Source organism: Desmodus rotundus, chromosome 5 (genome assembly GCF_022682495.2).
Source record: "Desmodus rotundus isolate HL8 chromosome 5, HLdesRot8A.1, whole genome shotgun sequence".
NCBI classification, from domain to species: Eukaryota; Metazoa; Chordata; class Mammalia; order Chiroptera; family Phyllostomidae; genus Desmodus; species Desmodus rotundus.
In genome coordinates, this window is record NC_071391.1 from 142394046 (window position 1) to 142416194 (window position 22149).

General features: G+C 40.2%; 1 protein-coding gene across 4 annotated transcripts in view; it reads left to right on the forward strand.

Moving 5' to 3' along the window:
- The window catches only part of APLF (aprataxin and PNKP like factor), a 117203-nt gene that overhangs the window by 85757 nt on the left and 9297 nt on the right, over nucleotides 1-22149 (forward strand). Inside the window, exon 8 of one of the 4 annotated variants that reach the window (XM_053924159.2) lies at nucleotides 510-13232. The exons of 1 other annotated variant lie outside the window; for it this stretch is intronic. In XM_053924159.2, coding sequence (XP_053780134.1) covers nucleotides 510-703 — 194 coding nt within the window. In that variant the 3' untranslated portion in view covers nucleotides 704-13232. Of the gene's footprint in view, nucleotides 1-509; nucleotides 13233-22149 lie in introns of those variants that run through there. 2 more of the 4 variants (XM_053924158.2, XM_053924155.1) reach the window with 2 other exon arrangements.

The window sequence follows — 22149 nt, forward strand, 5'->3', positions numbered from 1 at the left end:
GCTGAAGGATCAGCTGCTGTCTGGGACACACTGTTCTCACAGTAGAGGGGAAATAACAATAGCAGAACCCCCAGAAATGCTCTGAAAGCTTCTCCTTGGAAGGGCACACACCACTTCCACTCACTTTTTTTCAGCCAAGTCTCGTGTCATTGGGGGGTGGAGAACTATAATCATATCACCAGGAGGGGCAGTGAATAACTGGCACAAAAATACATTCTACCATCTCAGAACTTAGGGTAGCCTGGGTATGATTATGGTACCATGAAGAAACCATTATTATGACTCTCATGGGACATTGTAGTCTCAGCAGGAGCCTCATGGTAGGGAAAGCTAGAAATAATAAATAACAAATGGTCGTTTTAGCCCCCTTTCTAGAAGTTTGCAGTGATTAGCTATGTGTTAAGTAAAATTAATTTTTCTTGATGGAGAAGGACATTTTACAGTTAGCCATCTCTAATCCCAGGCTGAGTGGCAATTCACGTTTTGGGTACCAAACTTCTGTTTTGCAGGGAGAAGCGTTGTAGAGAAACACGTTGGGCAACCCAGTGAGCAGGGCCTGAGTGACAGCTTTCTAGATGATGAGGAAGAAGAATATGAGCCTACAGATGAAGATTCTGACTGGGAGCCTGGAAAGGATGAAGAGAAGGAAGATGTGGAAGAGCTTTTGAAAGAAGCAAAAACATTTATGAAAAGAAAAAAGTAACTGTTTTCTGCAATAATACATGGCTCATGTTATTCTTTCTTCATGGAAAAACATTCAAGAACTAAGGAGGCACTTAAGTGATAATTTTTCCTTTCTGTAGTTAAGACTTTACTATTGACCCATTGCAAATGAAACATTGAAATGTCAGCCTTCAGTGTAGTGTATGGAATTTTTTTTTCACTTTGCTTTTTCTATCCTATTTAAAGCATCTAGAAATGGAAAGTAGACAGAGTTAAAGAGAAGTAATTGATATTTTTCACGTACTTTGTCTTTTGGTTATAAAAAGCCATAGGTTGCACAAAACTTTGGTCTTTTCTTTTTCTGTTTTCCAAAGATTCTGTCTTTATTGAGAACTATGCAAGTATAACCAGGCAAATTACATCATGGGTGGAAAAGCATGCCTCTTTTCATTGCTATTGAAGTAATTCTTCAAGCAGAACCAGGCTGTAAAAGATGACAGCCATCATATAATAGCTTTTATTTTTCTAGTATCCTAGATACAAGCTTTGCGTTTCATTTACTACTTTTACTCTTTGAAACCTGGGGACATTGGTACCAAATGAATACCAAAAACAAATTCAATAAGGCTGTGGAAGAGAAATGTTTACCACAGAGGGAATGATATTCTGTGCCCCACAAAACAAGTCTGACCAATGCAGAATTCTGAACTATCTTGAACAGATTAAAAGAACCCTTCCAAATAGAAGAAAAAGGCTGAAATTGTAAACTGTGTAGAAATGAGCAACAGTGAGAGTATTATGTTACGTATCAAGTAAGATGTACTTGAAGGAGGATAACACTATATAGTCCTAAATGTATTGTATATATGAGGGACAAGATTACAAATAAATGAACTAAGTATTTAACTCAAGAAGCTAGACAAAAACATCAAAATATACCAAATAAAAACAGGAAAGAATAAAATTTTGAAATAAAATATTTTAAAAAGCAGTAGACTTGATCAACAACAAAAATAGATTATTTGACATAATTGATAAAATAGATACTTTTAAAAAAGACATATTAGAAATGAAAAAGACTAGAACTATAAATCCAATGTAAGGGGATATGTACAACTTTATGTCAATGACTTTATAAGTCTAGATAAATGCGTGACTTTCCATAAAAATATAATTTACCAAAATGTTCTTTAAAATATATTTTTAAAATCTAAATAGATCAATAACTATAGGGGAAAGGGAAAATATTCAAAGATCTGCTCTCACTATCATACTAGACACTGAGTATTGCACGTGATATATTAAAAATCTAAAAGATGCAAGAGACTTGCATGAATGGAGATGCACACCAGAGTTCTAGGTAGAGAAATGCAGCGCTGAAATACATGTTAATTAGCTTGATTGCAGTAATCATTTCACAGTGTATATATATCAAACTATCGCATTATGTACCCTAAATATATACAATTTTATTTATGAACTACAATAAAGTAAAAAAAGAAAGATAAATTCTCCTTAAATTAATCTATAAATTCAGTGCAATCCCAGTTAAAATCTCGGATAGATTCATTATAGTTTGACAATCTAAAGTTCTTACAAGTTTTCAATTCTAAAATGAATTTTAAAGAAATGCACTAGACAAATAATTTTTGAACAAAAATAGTGTGGACACTTTACTATCTGTCAAAATGAGTGTATCGAAAAACTGAAGCTACACATACTTTAAAAAAAATTATGGCCATGATGCGGGAGAAGACAAATAGATGAATGAAACAGAACAGAGACTGAAGAAACAGATGCCGTTATATATATGAATTTAATTTATGATAAAAGTATCATTTTAAACCCATGGGGACAAGTTGAAGAAATTATACTCATCTCAGATTCTGAAATATAAAATTCAAAAAAATTAAAGAAGATACCTGGGGGAAGATAAAAGATGATGGGAACATAAAACACTTCCCTCATCTCATGTGGAGGAAAGCCCTTCTGGGCAAAACCTGCGCCTCATAACCTATGACCAAAGAAAGGACACATTTTACTCATAAAAATAAGAAACTTGTTTTAATAGAGTAACAGCACGGTGTGAAAATATTTGCGGCACATGTGTTATGTGCACATGGAGAACTACAAACGACATTAAAAAAGTGGACAAAAGACACGAACAGGACGAAAGACATTCCCAGAAGACACACTTTGCTGGTATATGCGTGAAAACTCAGCCTTGATTGCGCACAGGCACAAATTAAAATGACGATGTAGTTCTCAGCTGTCAAGTTTTGGAATCTAAAACATTGAACCCTTTCAGTGATAACAAAGAAGAGTTCCTTGATCGAGACTTTCTGGAAGATAACTGAGCCATAGCTGTAATTATTGAAAGCACGTGCCCTTTGGCCCTGCTCTTCCTGTTTTAGGAAACCATCCCATAGAAACAGTTGTGTCTGAGCATGAAGATAACTGTACCGAGACGTCCACTGTAGCTCTCTCTGCAGTTAGAGAGAAAAGAAAAACAAAAGGGAAGGACCCACATTTCCAGCAACAGAGACATGGTTAAAGAATTCTGTCAGCCAAATTATGGAATATTATGCAGCCATTAAAAAGAACAAGGTTGACTTATGCAGTGATATGGAAAGCTCTCCAAGAAATGCTATTTTAAAAAAGGAACTCATTAAATAATAAACTCAGTACGATGGCACTTACGCTAATAAGGAGTACCTGTATATATTCAATATGAATAGAAAAAGACCAGGATACAGATAACTGTTAACAGTATAATACTTACCTAGGAGAATGGAAATGGATATGGGAAGGAGAGGGAAGACGGGGTGGAAGGGTGGACTGTCAAATTTAATCTACATACTAAGGTATTGCCTGAATCTTATAACAAGAATTTATTCAAGAAAACCATTTAACTGGTAAAAACGTAGGAGATTGTATGGATTCAAAGCATACCACATGTCTGTGTGAGTGAATTCCCTAGTCTAATTCTGAGGGAGAGAGCAGTTTTAGGAAAAAAAGTAAAAGCTGAACTTCCCCAGTTTTCTCCAAATGTCAGGCACTTACCAAGATAACCCTATAAGGCCTGTTGGGTGGGGACTTCAGGGAAGTGGGAGGTGGAGGATCATTATAAGGAAAGACCAGATGAACCAGCTAGAACTGCATCTTCACTGTTTACCACAAAGGAATCTTCTTCTGGGTCCCTGGACTTCTCCAGTGTCAGCCTCTGTCGTGAACACTGAGTGCTCGGGGTTCCTTTGGAGGTCTCGGTGCTTGGACCCCTCCGCTGTCAGCATCATTAGGTCAGCAGGTGAACACCCAGTCACCGCTATTCTATGTACAATATCTCAGCAGGACACGGTGAGAAGCCAGGAGGTTTTTCTCGAGGTGCCCTGTGGGTAAGGAAATGCAGGCTGCAGAACAAGAGCTAATGATGACTCTGAACCATCCCTGCCACACCCCAGTCAGTGCTCAAGCGGGAAGTCCAGAATACTCCCTAATTGTGTCAATGCTATATAACTTATAGAAGTATAGCGTTAAAATCCATCCCTTTTGTGTTGGAAGAGAGATTTTATTGTTCCAGGCTGAGATTAAGCAAACCGTGTGCCCAGCACTCTGGGCCAGCATTACATGCTGGGAAACTGCCTCCCTTGACACTGTTGGTAACTAAGTGCAGGTGTGTCTGACCGAGAGCCTCAGGGCAATCTGCTGCTGTTTTCTTCTTAGATGTAGCCCTTGCTACTTCTGACTCCTGCTTGATGTCTCAACATGGCACCAGTCATCCACCCGTGCTTACATAACAACCATTGTGCTGTCTGAAAGAGAGATGGCCCTTCTGAGACTTAGCAGATTTACTGGCGTGAGAAATAAACAAGTGTCTGGAATTAGCAGTCTGGGTATTTACGTAAACATTCCCTAGTCAAGGACAAGTGTTTGTTCTCCCCTGTAGGGTAAGTGGAGGCTGTCTGGCTTCCTCACCCAGGTGTCTGGGTAACTGAGGGAAGCGGTGTTCCCAAACCTTGGAGGGGCCCGATAACCAGTGTTCTCATAGCCTTGAGACTGGGTCTGATAAACTGTTCCCATAACATGAAGTGGGCTGGCATGTGCAGAATTATGTTATGTTATGTAATGTTCTGGCAGTTTTCTGGCTTTGTTCCCCTCTAGTACTTAAACCAGTAGGGGCTTCTCACTAGGGAGACAGGCAGAGACACACGCAAGGGAACAGGTGCCACGCTGGGGAACAAGGGCCATGACATGAGACGTGCAGATGGACACGCAGCTTGCAGCATGCGTGGCTCGCCCACCCGTGAATAAAGGCATGCCAGACATCCCAGCGTCTCAGTCTGAATATAGATATATATATCAGACATCCCAACGTCTGAATATATTTCCATCTGCACAAATACCATGAACCTGCCCGGCCTTTGAGGGTCGCAACACACCCCCAAACTTTGTTTTTCAAACTGGCACCTTGCTATCGTCCCCCAAACTAGTAAAAATGATAGCACTTCACCTAAGACATTTCATTTCAACAAAACAGGGATATCGCTCCTGTCTGAACGATAGCACGAAGTTAATGAAACTCCCGCAGCTCCACTCAACACACCGTCGTGCCACTGACAGCCACCCCCAGTCCATTTTAAAGAACTTTTGAAGTTTCCCTAATGGAAGCTGCCCATTCATGATGAAGCCATTCCTGGGAGCGGACCTCTGGGGCCAGGCCCTGGCTCCATGATCCTACCTCTCTGACCTCAACGGGGGGAGCCCGGCCCCCAGCCTGGCCAGTCAGGCGCACCCTTGGGGAACCTGTTCAGCATGAGGACCCACAGGAGTCGCCGCACTGGGGCAGTTGACACCGGCACTCTGGAGACCAGCTGCCCAGACCTCCATGGCTGAGGCGTCAGAGATACATGGTGACGGGTCAACCTTCCCTTTCATCGAACTACCCCAGGATCTGCTTTCATTGCCCTTGAGCTGGTCAGGGTCGATTGTTTGTTACATCCAGCAAAAAGAAAAAAATTATTACACCACAGTGTAAATTATTATTGAGCTATGTAATCAATACTACAGTTTTCATTTCAATGAAGGGAAGGTTAGTTGTTCACTACTATGATCTGTCTTTGTCTCTTCTCTCCAAAAGCCAGTAACTAAGGAGTCAGACTGAAATAAAAACGTTGAAAAGTTAGTGTTTATCCTTATATCGGATATGATGCAGCATGAATTTCTGGCATTTTGCCAAGTAATGAGCCTCCAGGCTTATTCTGTCTTACAGGTGTTTTCCGGTGCTTCCTGAGCTCAGATCTGCACAGGGACTTCTTAAAGGAAAAGAGACCCAGCAGAGCTTTTCACCCCCGTGTGTGGAGTGCTGCAGCAGCATCTATTTAGTTTGTTTCTAGAGATTTAAGTTCTAGCTTTAAACTACTGCTTTTTTTCAGTCAGGGGTGAAAAAAAAGTGACTCTACTTTATCATAAAACAGTAAATAAACATCTACGAGTACATAGATATTACTAGTAGTAGTAGATATCACTACTACTAATTTTTTAATGCAAAAGTAAGAAAAAAGCTCATTTTTGCCAACTCCTTACCCTGGAAATTTTAAAGGCACGTATATCCTGTCTTTGGGGAGGAACTGTATTTCATCCTCAGTATGAGGGACCTGTTTTACAGTAGCACGCCTGCTCATAGCTGGGGAAGGAATGAGAGTGAGGAAAACACCATTTTCTAACCCCACATAGTAACAGTTCCTTCAGACAAGGATCATCAATAGACCGTGTAAAATAACATCCCACAGATAACTTACAAGTGAGAAAACGCACGTTTGCGTTGGAGACGTCCGTGTCCCCTCTCAGGAGTGGGACGGCCTGACTTTCTGTTCCTCCCGAAGTGGTGTTCTTGCCCAAAGTGCTTTACTGAGTTGCATCAGGCCTGTGAATCTGACTCTCAGAAAACAAGGAATGTAGCAGATGGGAACATGGCAAGCAACACCACAGGGAAATAATCGGATAAATGCAAAGTGTGAGCCTCTCTGCCTGGTCTCCTGAAGAAAGACAGTGTTCTAAAAAGATAAATGGGGACCCCTCTAGACTTAAAAAGAATGAAAATTTGTCACTACTACATACAATGTATGAATCTTAGTTCGATCCCTGTTTGGGAAAAAACAGCTATAAAAATACTTTTAGGACTATGGGAGAAATTTGAATATGAACTGACTATTAGATGATGGTAGGAAATTATTGTTAATTTCCTGGGCTATGATAAAAGTATATTGATTCTTGGGGAGAATGTTCTTAATTGTAGGAGAGAAAAGCTGAACTGTTTCTAGCTGAAGTAGAATAATATTTTTTATCTTGCTTTCATTTGGTTCCATTTATGCATACATACACAGATGATGCAAATATGGCAAAAATGTTAATTAATATTTAATTTAGTTGGTGAGTACCCAAATATTCCTTATACTATTATTTGAACTATTTTCTGTGTTTGAAAAAAAAATTTAAATCTTAGAACAAAATAAAAGAAAATATGGGGGTGATTCCTTAAATTATAAAAGAAGATGATGCATAGCTCTAGCTTAGTTAACCTGAAAACAAAAGAACCCTTTGTTAAAAATATTGATTATTTCAAGTTGAACTCATCCTTTTAAAATTTTAATTTTGTTTGTGTTTTAGAATGCATATAATTTATTAATATAGTGGTGAATGTAAATACTTTATGCCAAGTATATACATAAATACTTGATATAAAGAAATATACTGGTACCTGCTCAAAATTTCTTGCTCCTGCAGTGTTCAATGAAAAATATTTGGAGACCACTTCCATGCTTACAATGTCTCGTGTTTCCAGGACACCCTTTGAGCTGCTACCAGTCAGGGAGAATGACCAGGCTGCAGGGTTGGGGAGCAGAGAGAACACAGGCAGAGTGATGGGTCAGGAAGGATTTGTCAGGCGGTGCTTGTAAGGATTGGAAGAGTTTTCTTGGGCTCTCACTTAGGCATCACAAGTTGGGGATTTGGTTGCACCAAGGTTAAGCCAAGTCGGAGAGAGCTCTCAAAATGCATTTCTCTGTCTTCAGACTTCACTTTGCCCCCATGGAAACTTGGAGTCTATGTCATGTGCTCAAGACATTCCCTACAGCTGGGCTCCCTCAGGCTCTGGCTGCAGTGTTGCCCAGAGCCAAGGCTCGTGGGAAGACAATACCATCTTCTGGGGAAAGTAGTAAGTTGTGTTAGCAAGCAGACTCACACTCACTGTGCTAACGATGTCCCTTAACACACACATCCTACAGTGAGGAAGGCGGTTTGGTGGTGGGAGGAGGCTGGCACGGGGGCAAAATTGGATAACGCAGTCCTGGAGGTCCCTGTGACCTGTACGAGGTAAGCCTGGGTGTCACATTGCTGGTCTCCAAATGGCTCTTTGGGGAACAAACTCTTCCGCCTGTCCACCAGCATATAGACTCTTCTTCCATGTGAGTCCCAGATGCCAAGTGCCTGGGTGACTGGAAATGGAGTTCTGCTTCTGGTCCAGGAAAGAAATGAGGAAATTGGAGTGGGCAGGGCAAGAAGAGAGCAGGGTACTGCCTGGAAGTGAGAAGGTGTCATTCCCTTCCTCACATGTCATCAACAGACTTCCACAGCCAACAGTAGCCTTTCCCAGCTGGAATACTGATTCTGTAGGATGCGTGTAGGTGAGAACCAAAAAGTAGGACAGCGAAGAAGTAAATTTGTGAAAAGCTGGATTAATGGGTTTCTCACTCGGTGTGAGGTCAGTCACAGTCCTGCATAGGCAAATTTGTACTGTGAACCTGCCAAAATGGGTTTATAGTATCTACTGTCTCCAAAACTTATATAAACATATTTTTTCTGGACCTTTCTAGAAATTCTAGAATATTCATTCACTCTTTCATTCAACAAATACAAGGGGGGACCCAAAACCCCTGGAATTTATTTATAAAACATGGTGTGTTTATTCTTATATGTTTAAACTTCAGTCACCTTCAAAGTACTCTCCATCTGATGCACCTATTGAGATTTTTTTCCCGCTGCTCAAAGCAGCTTTTGAACTTGTCAATTTTTAGTGCTTCTAGATGCCTTTTAGTGCTTATGCCACTTTCTTGTTTCACCTCTTCCACATCAGCAAAACGTTTCTCTTTGAGGACTATTTTTACCCAGGGAAACAAACATAAAAAGTCACTTAGGGTGAGATCAGGTGAATAGGGAGGGTGGGGCATGGGGGTCATGCAGTTTTTGGTCAAAAACTGCTGAACACTCAGCTCGGTATGGGCAGGTGTGCTGGTAAATCGCCCATCCTGAAATGGGCAAACGCACTGAAAGAGTCTTCAAAAAAATTCACTGAAGTTGAACACAGCCTCTCACAACAACGCCAGCTGGTACACTGACACAGATGGGTTTCTAGAACACTCACCTAGCAGGCAAAGCCTGTAACACAAGGGGCCCTCCCTCCAGAAGATAATTCCAGGGTTTTTTTAGTCTCCCCTCATATAGTTTAGTGGCTATAACTGTGGTAGACATTGTTCTTGGCACTGAAGATGCAGAAATGTACAAGATAATGTTTTTCCCAAATAGAGCTTATATTGAGAAAATAGCAAATATGCCAAGAAAATAGAGACTGTGATAGTGGTGTAGTTCGTGCTATAAAAATAAAGCAGAGAATAGAGATAGAGAGTGGTGGGGGGCGGGTTGCTGGTGGTGGGTGTGAGTGGTGGTGGTTACTTTAGAAAGTGTCCCTGAGGAGTGATGTTTGAGTGGAGACCTAAGTGAAGCAAGGCAGTGGCCATGTGATGATCTAGGGAAAGTGTATTCTCAACACAGGTAACAAGTACAAAGACCACAAGGCATGAAGAAGCTTGGGGAGTTCCAGAAACATCAAACAAGATTTGCCTAAGGTAGAATGAGCAAGGTGGAGAGGAGGGGTAGGAGACAGGAGGGGTAGAGACCTCGCCCTTTAGTAGAGGTAGGCAGGAGCCAATCATGGGACTCTTCAGAGAAGAGTGAGCATTTAGGGGATTGTGCAGATAACAGAATGTGATTACAGAGGGCAAGCGTTTGGGGTTGGGAAGGAATGAGAAACTGAGTCAGATTTGTATACAAGTTGAACACATAGCATAAGATACTAGGTAGGAAATGAATGACCTGGCACCTTGAACTTCACTGAGACAAACAGGAGTGAGATGAATGATGGGATAAACTTGATGGGAAATATTAGCTCTACTTGCAGCCGCTAACTTGGATTGGTCTATGGGCAGCTGAGGCCTGTGGTGTCCTGAGGGAGGGAAGGAGAAAGTATTACCAGGGCATTCAGAGGTCCCTGGGCCTCCTTTACCTCTGTCCGAGGACCCTGTCCTGGCCGGGAAAAGGCTGGCATCCTAGGTGTGCCATGTAAGTCTAGTTGCCATGAGCGCAGAGACTTTTGCTCACATAATACTTAGCTCTGTGCTGTGTAAATAGATGATCCTCCTCAGTTAATGTTTGTTCCCGTGAATTGAATTTAGATCTTGTGACTTTGAGAAAATGGATACTCGCGAAGAAAATGACTTACACTATAGCCAACAAATGCAAGTTCATATCAGCAAGACAAAGTTAAATCTATAGCATAAGAATTCTTTTATAAACATTTCTATCATAATCATTAATAACACCCAAATTATTAAAATTTAAAACACTTCAAATGCAAACAGTGAAGACCTTGTGTTCATATTAATTAAATGCATTATTACATGTGCTGATATGTATATAAGAGATATTAAACTTTAAAATAAAACCTTCTTTGGTGGTAGGTGTGCATTTGAACCTTTGTATTAATTTTTAAAATTATGGCATTTCTATCTAATTCAATCTAACTCAAAACAGTCACTTCTTCTCTGTGGCCCTCATGACACCAAAAAAAAATATTAACTCTTGAAAATGTGATTAATCATGCCCTTTAAGTAGTTTCTCAGATTGAGGACAGGCTAGCTCATATTCCTGAACTTTCCTACATAGCTCATTAACTCCCTGTCAGACATTCACCTCAAAAAGCATTTCTTTCATCACGATGCCTAGAGAATATGCATTGGCTGAAAGGAATAAGGGTATCATTGTCACTTAATCTTATTGCTGGAAGAAGCTATCAAATTTATTGAGAAATATCGTGGGCTGTGGGAGAACGTTGGCTATGATTTGAGTCCATAATGGATCGCTTCCTCTGTTATGACCCCCATGTGTAAAGAACACTCAGCAGTAGCTAGACAATAACTTAATCTTAAAGAAATGTTGGTGTATAAAGATCAAACAATACTGAAATTTTATAATATACTTAAATTTTCATTATTTCAAAAAAGCAAAGGAAGTAAGCAAATGCACAACATAAAACCACCTTCAGATCATTACTAGTAATTTCATTTTGAGTATCCTATTCTCATTTCGTGATTGGTAAATTAAACATTAGAGAGTTTAACTGAAGTCTTCAGAGTCACAGAAAAAAAATTAGTGACACCTGTGGTTCTCAGGGGCGGCAGGTGGTTTAGGCCATTTCCTCATTCATTCCATGCCAATAGCTCAAGTACTCACTTCCAAACTACCAAGCCCCTTCTACCTTTTAAAGCTGCCCCTAGTTCGTAGTGGTGGGTTCACGGATACAAGTGATTCCCCTGGTGACTGGACCAACTTTCTCACATCTAAACTTACAAACAAAACAAAACCAAGTACAACTATTTTTTAATTTTTTTTAATTACATTTCATTGATTATGCTATTACAGTTGTCCTGATTTCCCGCCTTTGCTCCCTTCACCCAGCAGCCCCCACTCCCTTAGGCAGTCTCCTGACCATTGTTCATGTCCGTGGGTCATGTGTATAAGTTCTTTGGCTACTCCATTTCCTGTACTGTACTTTACATCCCCATGGCTATTCTGTAACTACCTACTTCTACTTCGTAATCCCCTCACCTCTTCACCCATTCGCCAACCCACTCCCATCTGACAACCATCAAAACGCTTTCTGTATCCATCTGTTCTTCTACTTTGCTTAGTTTGTTTTTTTAGATTCAATTGTTGATATGTATTTTTGCCATTTTATTGTTCATAGTTTTTATCTTCTTTTTCTTAAATAAATCCCTTTAACATTTCATAGTGTAATAGTTTGGTGATGATGAACTCCGTTAGTTTTTTCTTGTCTAGGAAGCTCTTTATCTGCCCTTCAATTCTAAATGATAGCTTTGCCAGGCAGAGCAATCTTGGCTGTAGGTCCCTGCTTTTCTTGACTTTGAATATTTCTTGCCAATCCCTTCTAGACTGCAAAGTTTCTTTTGAGAAATCAGCTGACAGTCCCATGAACTCCCTTGTAAGTAACTAACTTCTTTTCTCCTGCTGCTTTTAAGATTCTCTCTTTATCTTTAACCTTTGGCATTTTAATTATGATGTGTCTCGGTGTGGGCCTCTTTGCACCCATCGTGATTGGGACTCTCTGTGCTTCCTGGACTTGCATGTCTATTTCCTTCACCAAATTAAGGAAGTTTTCTTCACTATTTTTTCAAATAGATTTCCAATTTCTTGCTCTTTCTCTTTTCCCTCTGGCACCCCTGTGATGTGAATGTTGGACCTCTTGAAGTTGTCCCAGAGGCTGCTTATACTACCCTCATTTTTTTTAATTCTTTTTTCTTCTTGTTGTTCTGATTGGTTGTCTTTGCTTCCTTGTGTTCCAAATCATTAATTTGACTCTCAGCTTCATCCACTGTACTGTTGTTTCCCATGAACTGTTCTTTATTTAAATTAGTGTATCCTTTGTTTCTGACTGGACCTCTGCTGAGGTCCTTAAACATCCTATGACCAGTGTTTTGAACTCTGCATCTGATAGATTGCTTATCTCCACTTCGTTTAGCTCTTTTTCTGGGGTTTTGACCTGTTCTTTCATGTGGGCCATATTTCTTTGTCTCCTCATTTTGGTAGCCTCCCTGTTTCTATGTGTTAGGTAGAGCTGCTTTGACTCCATGTCTTGGTAGTGTGGCCTAATGTAGTAGGTGTCCTGTAGGGTCCAGGCACAGTCTCTCCTATCGCCCAAGCTGTATACTCAAGGTGTGCCCTTCTTGTGGGCTGAGTACACCCTCCTCTTGTGGGGCCTTGGTTGCTGCTGGCAGATGAGTGGGAGGGATTTACCCAGGCCAGTCAGCTGCAAGGATTCGCTGTGACCACTGACCACCAACCTCTGCCCTCTGTAGAGGATCAGCTGTGCAGGGGCAGGCAGGGTGGTGGTGTTCTGACGTGGTCCGCAGCTGTCCACTGGGTGCACTGGCCCTGAGGTTTCCCAGATGGTGCAGGCCAAGGTCAGCCCCCACCTGTTTTTTCCAGGGCCAACCTGCCTGAGCTATAAAGCAATCTGAGTTGGCTGCTGCTTGTGCTGGGTTGGAGATTCCCAGGTGAAGCCATGCTGTGAATCTGGGCTGGCTGCTGCTAGTGCTGGGCCTGTGGCTCACTGAAGCCAGCCTTGTTTGTTTGCTTATTTGAGAGAATTTAAGAAGTTGTGAGCATGAGCCAAGAGCAGCTATTCATATAGAAAAGCAGCTTGGGTGGACCCATAAGTTGGGTGGGGAGGAGTCTCTGGGGATCTCCAAGGTGGGTCGAAAAGTGTTAGCCAGGTTGATGGAGTCTCAGAGATGGCACCAGCTTGCTGGCTTTGTGGGGGTAGGATTTAGAAAAGGGACAATGGCCTCCACTCGCCTTGATGCCAGACACTTCAGTTTCTCCCAGTATGCTAGTGCCTTTCAAGATACACCCCCGTGCTGGAGCTCAGAGTAGTGAATCTGTAGGTGAGCCTATGTATGAGTTCTTTAGGAGGAACAGCTTGGGGCTCCAGAATTTTCTTTCACCGACTCAATCTCTGCTGGTTTTTGCAACCAGAAGTTGTGGGGACTTATCTTCCTGGCACTGGAACCCTGGGCTGGGGGTTGGTGTGGGTCTGGGACTCCTCACTCCTGAGCTATCCCTCCTGCATTTTTACCTACCACACGTGGGTGTGGGACCAGCCCATTCTGCACCTGCACGCCTCCTACCAGTCTGGATGGAGGTGGTTTCTTTAATTCCGTAATTGTCAGGCTTCCATTCAACTCGATTTCTGATGGTTCTGAGTGATGGTTGTTCTATACTTCACTTGTAATTTCGATATGGTTGTGTGAAGGGGCAAGCCATGTCTGTTTACACAGCCATCTGGACCGGAAGTCAAGAAGTACAATTTTTATCCCAGGCTTTGAATTTGCTTCAGGGCCCTACTTTAGAATGTGGACAATCAATGACAGATGAATACAATTATCAGCCCTAATGGAAATTTATTGCCTTAGTGAACTAAGGTCTTGTTTGCTAGAATTGCTATTTAAAAGAATGGGATAAATCATTAAGGGAATAAAATAAATGCCAACTTGGCATCGTTCTTTTAGTGATAAATATTTCTGAAAGTGCAACTCATGATTAAAGACACGACACCCCTGTCATGCTAATTTCAGCTGGTATTCTGACTCAAAATGTCTTTCACCCTCTGTCAGTCCACGTCTGACAGCTGGCTTAATAATTAAATTTAGGCAGTGTTTGCTCTTCTTGACCTTTACTGAGAAATGAGTTTTCAAGCTCTGGACATGACTAGAGTGGAAAATAATGGGTTTGCATCGCCCCCAGCACCGCACAGATGTGATTGCCTATGTTATTTCTACATTCCACTTCATGGCGAGCTTCTGGAAGATGGCTGGGAGCTGAAGCCACTCAGTAATTATTTCCCAGGTCTGGCTCTCTGCCCACACGTCACCCTAAAATAGGGGAAAGTTTGCTTCTGCTTGGTTGAAGGAAGGCTCTCGCTGACCATGCCACTGCAGAGTCTCCAAAACCTATTTATTTTGCACCCCTAGCCTGTTCTGTTAAGGTCTTTGGTTATGTGGTCTTGTATGAATGGCCAGCTTTGTCAAGTTGCAGCCTTGATTTTCCTGCGGTTTGTTGCCTTCTCTTTCATTCTCTGTTTCCTGCTGTGACCTCCACTGCCCTCTACTGGGGCTGCAGCAGCAAAGAGCCCTCACGCCTGGGTGAGGTTCAGGTGTTCTCAGCTGTAAAATGGGGATAACAATACCCTTCTTGTAGACATGTTGAAAGTATGAGAGGAGACCATGTATGTCATGTGCTTAGCAAGTGCTTGGCACATGCTGTGGTAGGCACTGGGTCCATGTAACTGCTCTTGTTATTTTCTTACATATCCAAAGTCTTCTTTATGACCCTATTTTTCCTGAGGTATGTATGGGCTTTGCATATTGCCCTCTTTTTCATTTTTAAAACTCTAACATACTTTTCTCAAATCCTTCAAAGAGAACCAGTTTCTTGACAGAAAATTTCCCCTCTTTATCAGCATTGATTTGGCTATTCCAGAACATCCCGGCTTCTCTCTTTGGTTGATACATACCTCAGAATTTCTCCAGTGCTCTCCTTGGATGCCGCCTCCAAGGATGCAACTAGCTCTAAGGAGGCAGTCTCATCTGGAAGCAAAAGGTTGAACTGCATCTCTCATACCTCTTCCAAGCTGAGTCTAAGGACAAGTAAGGACCAACCTATGCACCTTAGAGGCCTGGGGGGGGGGGCACAGGCTGTTCAGATGCACTACGTCCAGCCAGGGTGGTCATAATTGGCCACCACATTAGGACACTTCTGTAAGTGCAAGGGAACACTAAAATTGTTTTAGAACTAAGTGGTATTGGAAATATTTATTTATTAACCAACAAATTGATTTTATTTCATTGGCAGGCTTGCAAAAGAGTTTTACTCAAAACTTTTTCTTCAAACACAATTTTTTTAAAATTCTTAAATATACATGTGTATACAATAAATCAAAATTTTAATTCTGTTACAGACTCTTTAAATATTAAAAAGAGCACAAATGAAATATTTATTTTTGATACATATCCTTATAATTTAGTCAATTCCTCAGCCATATCGCTGCCTTTTTCTGTGGCATTAGTATTTTACTAAAAATAGTTTTTTTAATATGGTCTTTTTTAAATTTTTTAATAAAATAACTTCCAATCTTACTCAAAATTGCCATTTTGGTTAATCAATTTGCAATTATTTATACCTTCATCTGTCTCTTCTCTGTAGAATATAATATTTTAATAGAAAAATACCCTATAGATGCTAATCCCAAATGCATGTTTTATTGAAATAAACGATTTTTCAATCTAAATATTTCTGGAGGAACTATTACCACTATTCAGAGTATTTTTCTTTAACAAACATTTTTACAAGACAGACTCATCAAATACGTTATCTTTGTTTATAGCCTTTGTAGTCTTTTAGCAAAACATTTCAGAATCTAAAAATTTTAGTCCTACTCAATTTTATTCCAGTCTAGTACAAGACATAATGTTATTCAGTTAGAAATTGGGGCTCCCTCAAGAGATTCTTCTCTGAGGGACCGAAAGCTCCAAGACATACAGACTGTTAACAGTGGCAATGGTTAGTCCTTCTCTGTCAGTAATAATGTTAAATATAAATGGGTTACACTCCCGAATCTAAAGATATAGGTTGACTGAATAAACTTAAAAAATAGGATCTAACTATATGCTCTCTATAAGATAATAACTTCAGACCTAAGAACATGAATAGGTTTAAAGTAAAAGGATATACAAAGATATTTCATGCAAATAGTAACCAACAGAGAGCAGGGGAGGCTATACTAGTAGCAGACAAAATAGACTTTGTATCTAAAACTCTTATAAGAGACAAGAGTGGCCCTGATGGGTGTGGCTCAATGGGTTGGGCGTTGCCCCACAGATCAAGGGGTCACCAGTTCAATTCCCAGTCAGGGCACGCACCTGGGTTACAGCCAGGTCCCTGGTTGGGGGCCTGCGAGGGGCAGCCAATGGATGTTTCCCTTGAACACCTATGTTTCCCACTCTCTCTCCCTCCATTCCCCTTTCTCTAAAAGTAAGCAAATAAAAATCTTTTTTAAAAAAGAGACAAGAATGATAGTATATAATGATAATAGGATCAGGTCATCTGAAAGATGTAACAATTATAAATATATAAGCATCAACCATCAGAACTTCTAAATAAATGCAGTAAATATTCCTAGAATTAAAGGACGAAATAGACAAATCTACAAGAATGGTAGCAAATTTCAATACCCCACTTTCGATAATTGATAGAACAACCTGATAGCAGATCATTAAGGAAGTAAAGGGCCTGAACAACATTAGACCAGTTAGACCAGTTAGAATCAGCAGACACGTAGATAAGACTCCACCCAACAGTAACAGGGTGCACGTTCTTCTCAGGTGCACCAGCTCATTCTCTAGAACTCACCATGTGTTAGGCCACGAAACAAGTCTTAGGAAATTTGAAGAGATTGCAATCATTCAAAGTATCTTTTTCAATCACAATAGAAGAGAGACATTGAAGTTAAGAACAATCTAACAATAGCCAGAGGGGAGTGGGGAGGGGACAGTGGGGAGAGGACACACAGACAAAATCAAGGGGGAGGGTGGAGCTGGGGGAGGGAGGGGGGTTTGGCTGGGATGGGGTGGAGGGATGGGGAGAAAAGGCAGACAACTGTAATTGAATAACAACAAAAATTTAAAAAAGAAAACAGAAACAATAGAGAAAATCAACAAAACAAAAAATTGATTCTTTGAAAAAATCAACAAAATAGCAAAACTTAAGCTAGATTAACTAAGAAAAAAGAGGGAAGGCTCAACAAGGAAAAAACTAACTAAAAATAAGGAAAAAGAAGACATTACAACCGATTTTATAGAAATAAAGGGATAACAGCAGAATACTATGAACAATTGTACAGAAACAAACTGGATAACCTAGATGAAATGGACAAATTTCTAGAAACACAAAATTCGGCAAGAGTGAATCACAACAAAATAGAAAATATGAACAGACCTATGATTAGTAAGATTGAACCAGTAACGAAAAGCCTCCCAAAAAAGAAAAGCCCGGGACCAGATGACTTCACTGATGAGTGCTATTTGACATGGTGCTGGAAGTCCTACACAGAGCAATCGGGAAAGAGAAAGAAATAAAAAGCATCAAACATGGGAAAAAGAAGAAATAACATTTTCTCTGCAGATGTCATGACCTTAAATGCAAAAAAACCTTAAAGATGCCACCAAAAACAACTGTTAGATCTATGAAACAAATTCAGCAAAGATACAGAATAAAAAAATTAGTTACATTTCTACATATTAATAATAAACAATTTTAAAAGGAAATTAAAAGAAATTCCACTTACAAGAGCAACAAAAAGAATAAAATACTTGGAGATAACTTAACCAAAAAGGTGAAAGACTTGTACACTGAAAAGTACAAAATGTTGTAAAAAATTAAAGAAGAGACAAATGAATGGAAAGATATCCCATCTTCACAGATTGGAACTCATTGCTAAGATGTCAGTAGTACCCAGGGTAATCTATAGATTTAATACAATCCCTATCAAAATCACAATGGCATTTGTGCAGAAATAGAAAAATCAAATATTTTAAAGGTCATATGGAATCTCAAGAAACTCTCAATAGCTAAAACAACCTAATAAAGAACAAAGTTGGAGATCTCACACTTCCTGACTTCAAAACATACTACAAAGCTATAGCAATCATGCCTCTAGTAGCAGTAGAGAGACACATATGGACCAATAGAATAAAACAGACAGCCCAGAAATAAACCCTGGCGTAGATGGTCAAATGGTTTTCAACAAGGGTGCCCAGACCATTCAATGGGGAAGGGACAGTCTTTTCAACAAATGCTGTTGAGAAAACTGAATATCCACATGTACAGGAATGAAATTGGACCCTTACCTTACACTGTATATAAAAATTAACTCAAAATGTATCAAAGATCTAAGTGTAAGACCTAAAACTATGAAACTATAAGGTAAAACTTTGACAATGGATTTGGCAGTATTTTCTTGGATGTGACACATAAGCACAAAAGACAGACAATTTGAGCTACATCAAGATTTAAAACTTCTGTGTATCAAAGAACATAAGCAACAGAGTAAAAAGGCGACCTATAAAATGAGAGAAAATATTTGTAAATCATATATCTAAAAGTGTTAATACCCAGAATTATACCAAAAAAAACCCTAAACCAAAAAACCTATAACCTGATAATCTGATTGAAATACGTGCAAGGGACTTGAATATAATTTCTCCAAAGAAGATATACAAATAGTCAACAAGCATGTGAAGAGATGCTCAGCATCCCTAATCATTAATTACAATGCAATATCACGTCACAGCCATTAGCATGGTTACTTTTTAAAAATGAACAACTAGAAAATAGTAAGTGAAAGTAATGGAGAAATTGGAACTCCTGTGTATTGCTGGTGGGAAGGTAAAATGGTGTAGGTACTGTTGAAAATGTTATAAATTAATGTGTAAATAAATTAAAAATAGAATTACCATGTGATCTATGAATTTCACTTCTGGGTATATACCCAAAGGAATTCAAAGGAGGGTCTCAAAAAGATATTTGTGACCCTTGTCAAAGCAGCATTATTCACAATAGCCAAAAGGTGGAAGCAACCCAAATGCCCCCTGGCAGATAAAAGGATAAGTAAAATGTGACATATACATACAATGAAATATTCAGCCTTAAAACGGAAGGAAATCCTGACATTCCACAACATGTATGAACCATGAAGGCATGATGCTAACAAATAAGCCAGTCACAAAAAGAAAAATAGTGTATGATTCCACTTTATCATAATACTGTATGAGATAGTGCAGCAGTCAAATTCATTGCCAGAGCCTGGGGAGAGGGGGAAAGTGGGCAGTTGTAGTTTTATGGGTATAGAGTTTCAGTTTTGCAAGATGGAAAAGTTCTGAAGTCTGGTTGCAAAACACTGTGAATATACATGCATACCATTACTAAACTGTACGCTTGAAAGTGGTTAAGATGAGAAATATTATACATGTTTGCCATAATTAAAAAAATAAATTCTAGAAGCGTTTTCAGGAACTACTATAAAGGACACATGGGCAAAACCAAGGGGGAGGATGGAAGCAAGGCAGGGAGGTGGATTTGGCTGGGGTGGGGGGGGAGTGGTGGGGAGCAAATGCGGGCAACTGTAATTGAACAACAATAAAGTAAATTAAAAAATAAAAATAAATAAAATAAATAAAAAAGAAATTCTTATCACAAGTAGAGATTCCAAAGCACAATTAGAGAATATCAGTTAAAACTCACACTTGTTTTTTTCAGACCCTCCAGCTTTTATAGGGATGCATTTCAATGGTCCTGCTTACAAGCTCTGTTTTAAAGAAGTGTAATTTTCTAAAAGCTTTAAAACTTAACTTGTTTTCTGTTATAGTCATTGTCTAATTGAAGATTTTAAATTGTGCCGAAACTGTGAAGACCTATTTAAAAAGTTTAATATAATTGTAAAACACTTTTATCTACAAGGTGGTTCTTCAAAGGCAGGAACGCTTCTAAGGTGTGATTGGCAGCTGTGAAAGTAAATAGAGAAGTTCAACCTGCCAAGCCAAAGAGTTTCCTTTTGATTAAACAATAACAATTTTTTAAATTGTGTTACTATGTGTATACTTATATTTATAAATGTTGACAACTGTAGCTTCTGTGTGTTTTTGTAGAACATTGGAAGTGTGAGAATAGTTACAAATTATGTGTGCAACAAAACTAATTCTAGAGATAGAATTCCACTTCACAAATTTCTTAATTTAATTTAAAAACTCATTAGTTGCCCTGGCTGGTGTGGCTCAGTGCATTGAGTGCCAGCCTTCAAACCAAAGGGTCACCAGTTCGATTTCCAGTCAGGGCACATGCCTGGGTTGCGGGCCAGGTCTCCAGTTAGGGGGCGTGTAAGAAGCAACCACACATTGATGTTTCTCTCCCTCTCTTTCTCTCTCTTTCTCCCTCTCTACCACTCTCTCTAAAAATAAATAAATAAAATCTTTTTAAAAACCTCATTAGTTAATTATTAGTTTTAATTGAAATTCAGATCATCAACATACACTCATACATACACAGCCCAAATAACTTTATCATCAATGTTGAACTTACTAAATTTATAATAGTATTTACTACTACGTGAAATATTTGCTCCTGTCAGAAAGAACTTCCAAAAGCTCTGCTATGATTCTGAGTGTTGAAGGAAAATGATCAGACCACGACTGGAACCAGCTCAGCTGACTTTAGTTCTCACCCTTGGATACTTACAGAAGATGTTCATACGCAGTGTTGCTTTTGTAAACAGAGCCAATGCACTAATAGCTATGGTTTTATTTGTTCGCACACCCCCACCCTGCAAAAAGCTCCTTTGAATTAAAGCATATTTAAATAAAATTAGAGGAATGGTCATTTGACCTAAACAAAAACTGTACTTCGCAGGGTGATAAGTAAATGCACCTTCCGCCGTTGCACGTGGCAAATTGGGCACGGTCTTAAGAAAAACCTCTAACCCTTGTAGATGCTGATGCGTTTCTGGCAGATATGTATCTTATTATTTTCACATGTTCAGCTCTATCACTGTGGCCGCCACAGTGGACATTTATCGTCAGCTAGCCTAAAAAACGGGAAGTAGCACTAGTACTTTCCCTGATACAGCTCATCGCTACCAAGAGGTTTTATTGGGAAAAAAAAAAAACGCACTGCCAGAGCACAGGGTAAAGTTTTAAAACTTCGTATCTTTCTGGTACCTCAACATCCCTGCAAACAGGCCATGTGCACCCCGCTCAGGTGAGCAAGTGAACCGCTGTGACAAGGCTGGTCCCTGCCAGGAGTCCCTCTTCCGGCCCTTCCTGACCTTGACCTCGTGGCATTCCACTGCACCAGTGAAATCCCCTCCTGCCTGCTGCTTGTGTACTTCACGCTGACCCCCAGTAAAGGCCACAGGTTCTCACTCTCCTGGCTCCCCACCTGTTCGGTTGAGCCCACTCTCTAGGTGCTCCTCCAGTGTGACCCCCTACAGAGCGTCCTGAGCCTCCCTCCCTCTTCAGGGACCTGTGAGTATAATAAATCTCTTTCACTTTCATCCGCCTCTCCATGGTGTTATTCCATGCCTGTACCAGACTGATTTTTTAAAGAACATTTTAAGTAACATAATTATTCCTAGCAACACTCAAACATTAACATAACCACACAGATCTAGATTTAACCACACCAAAAATGATGGGGCCACTGTAGCAGGAGCATCCGGACCACTGTCTCTACACTCCATGGCGGACAGCTCAGCCTCTGTCCCCGTAGCCCTACCCTACGGTCTCCCATGCTTCCCAAGGTCCCTGACAGATGGTGGCTGGGAAGCTTGGACACCTTGCACTCCGCAGCATGTGGGCCACGGCACAACTGGCTGGTTTACCAAGTAGCCAGATGGACTGCAGGCTTCTACTCCCACTGGAAGACCTGAAGGAGTTAGGTGACCCTCAAATCTGGTATTAACCAGGCTTCACCTGTTACACTGCCTTCCAGGCAGACATTTGAGTTTGCAGTCCCTGGAATGCAAACCAA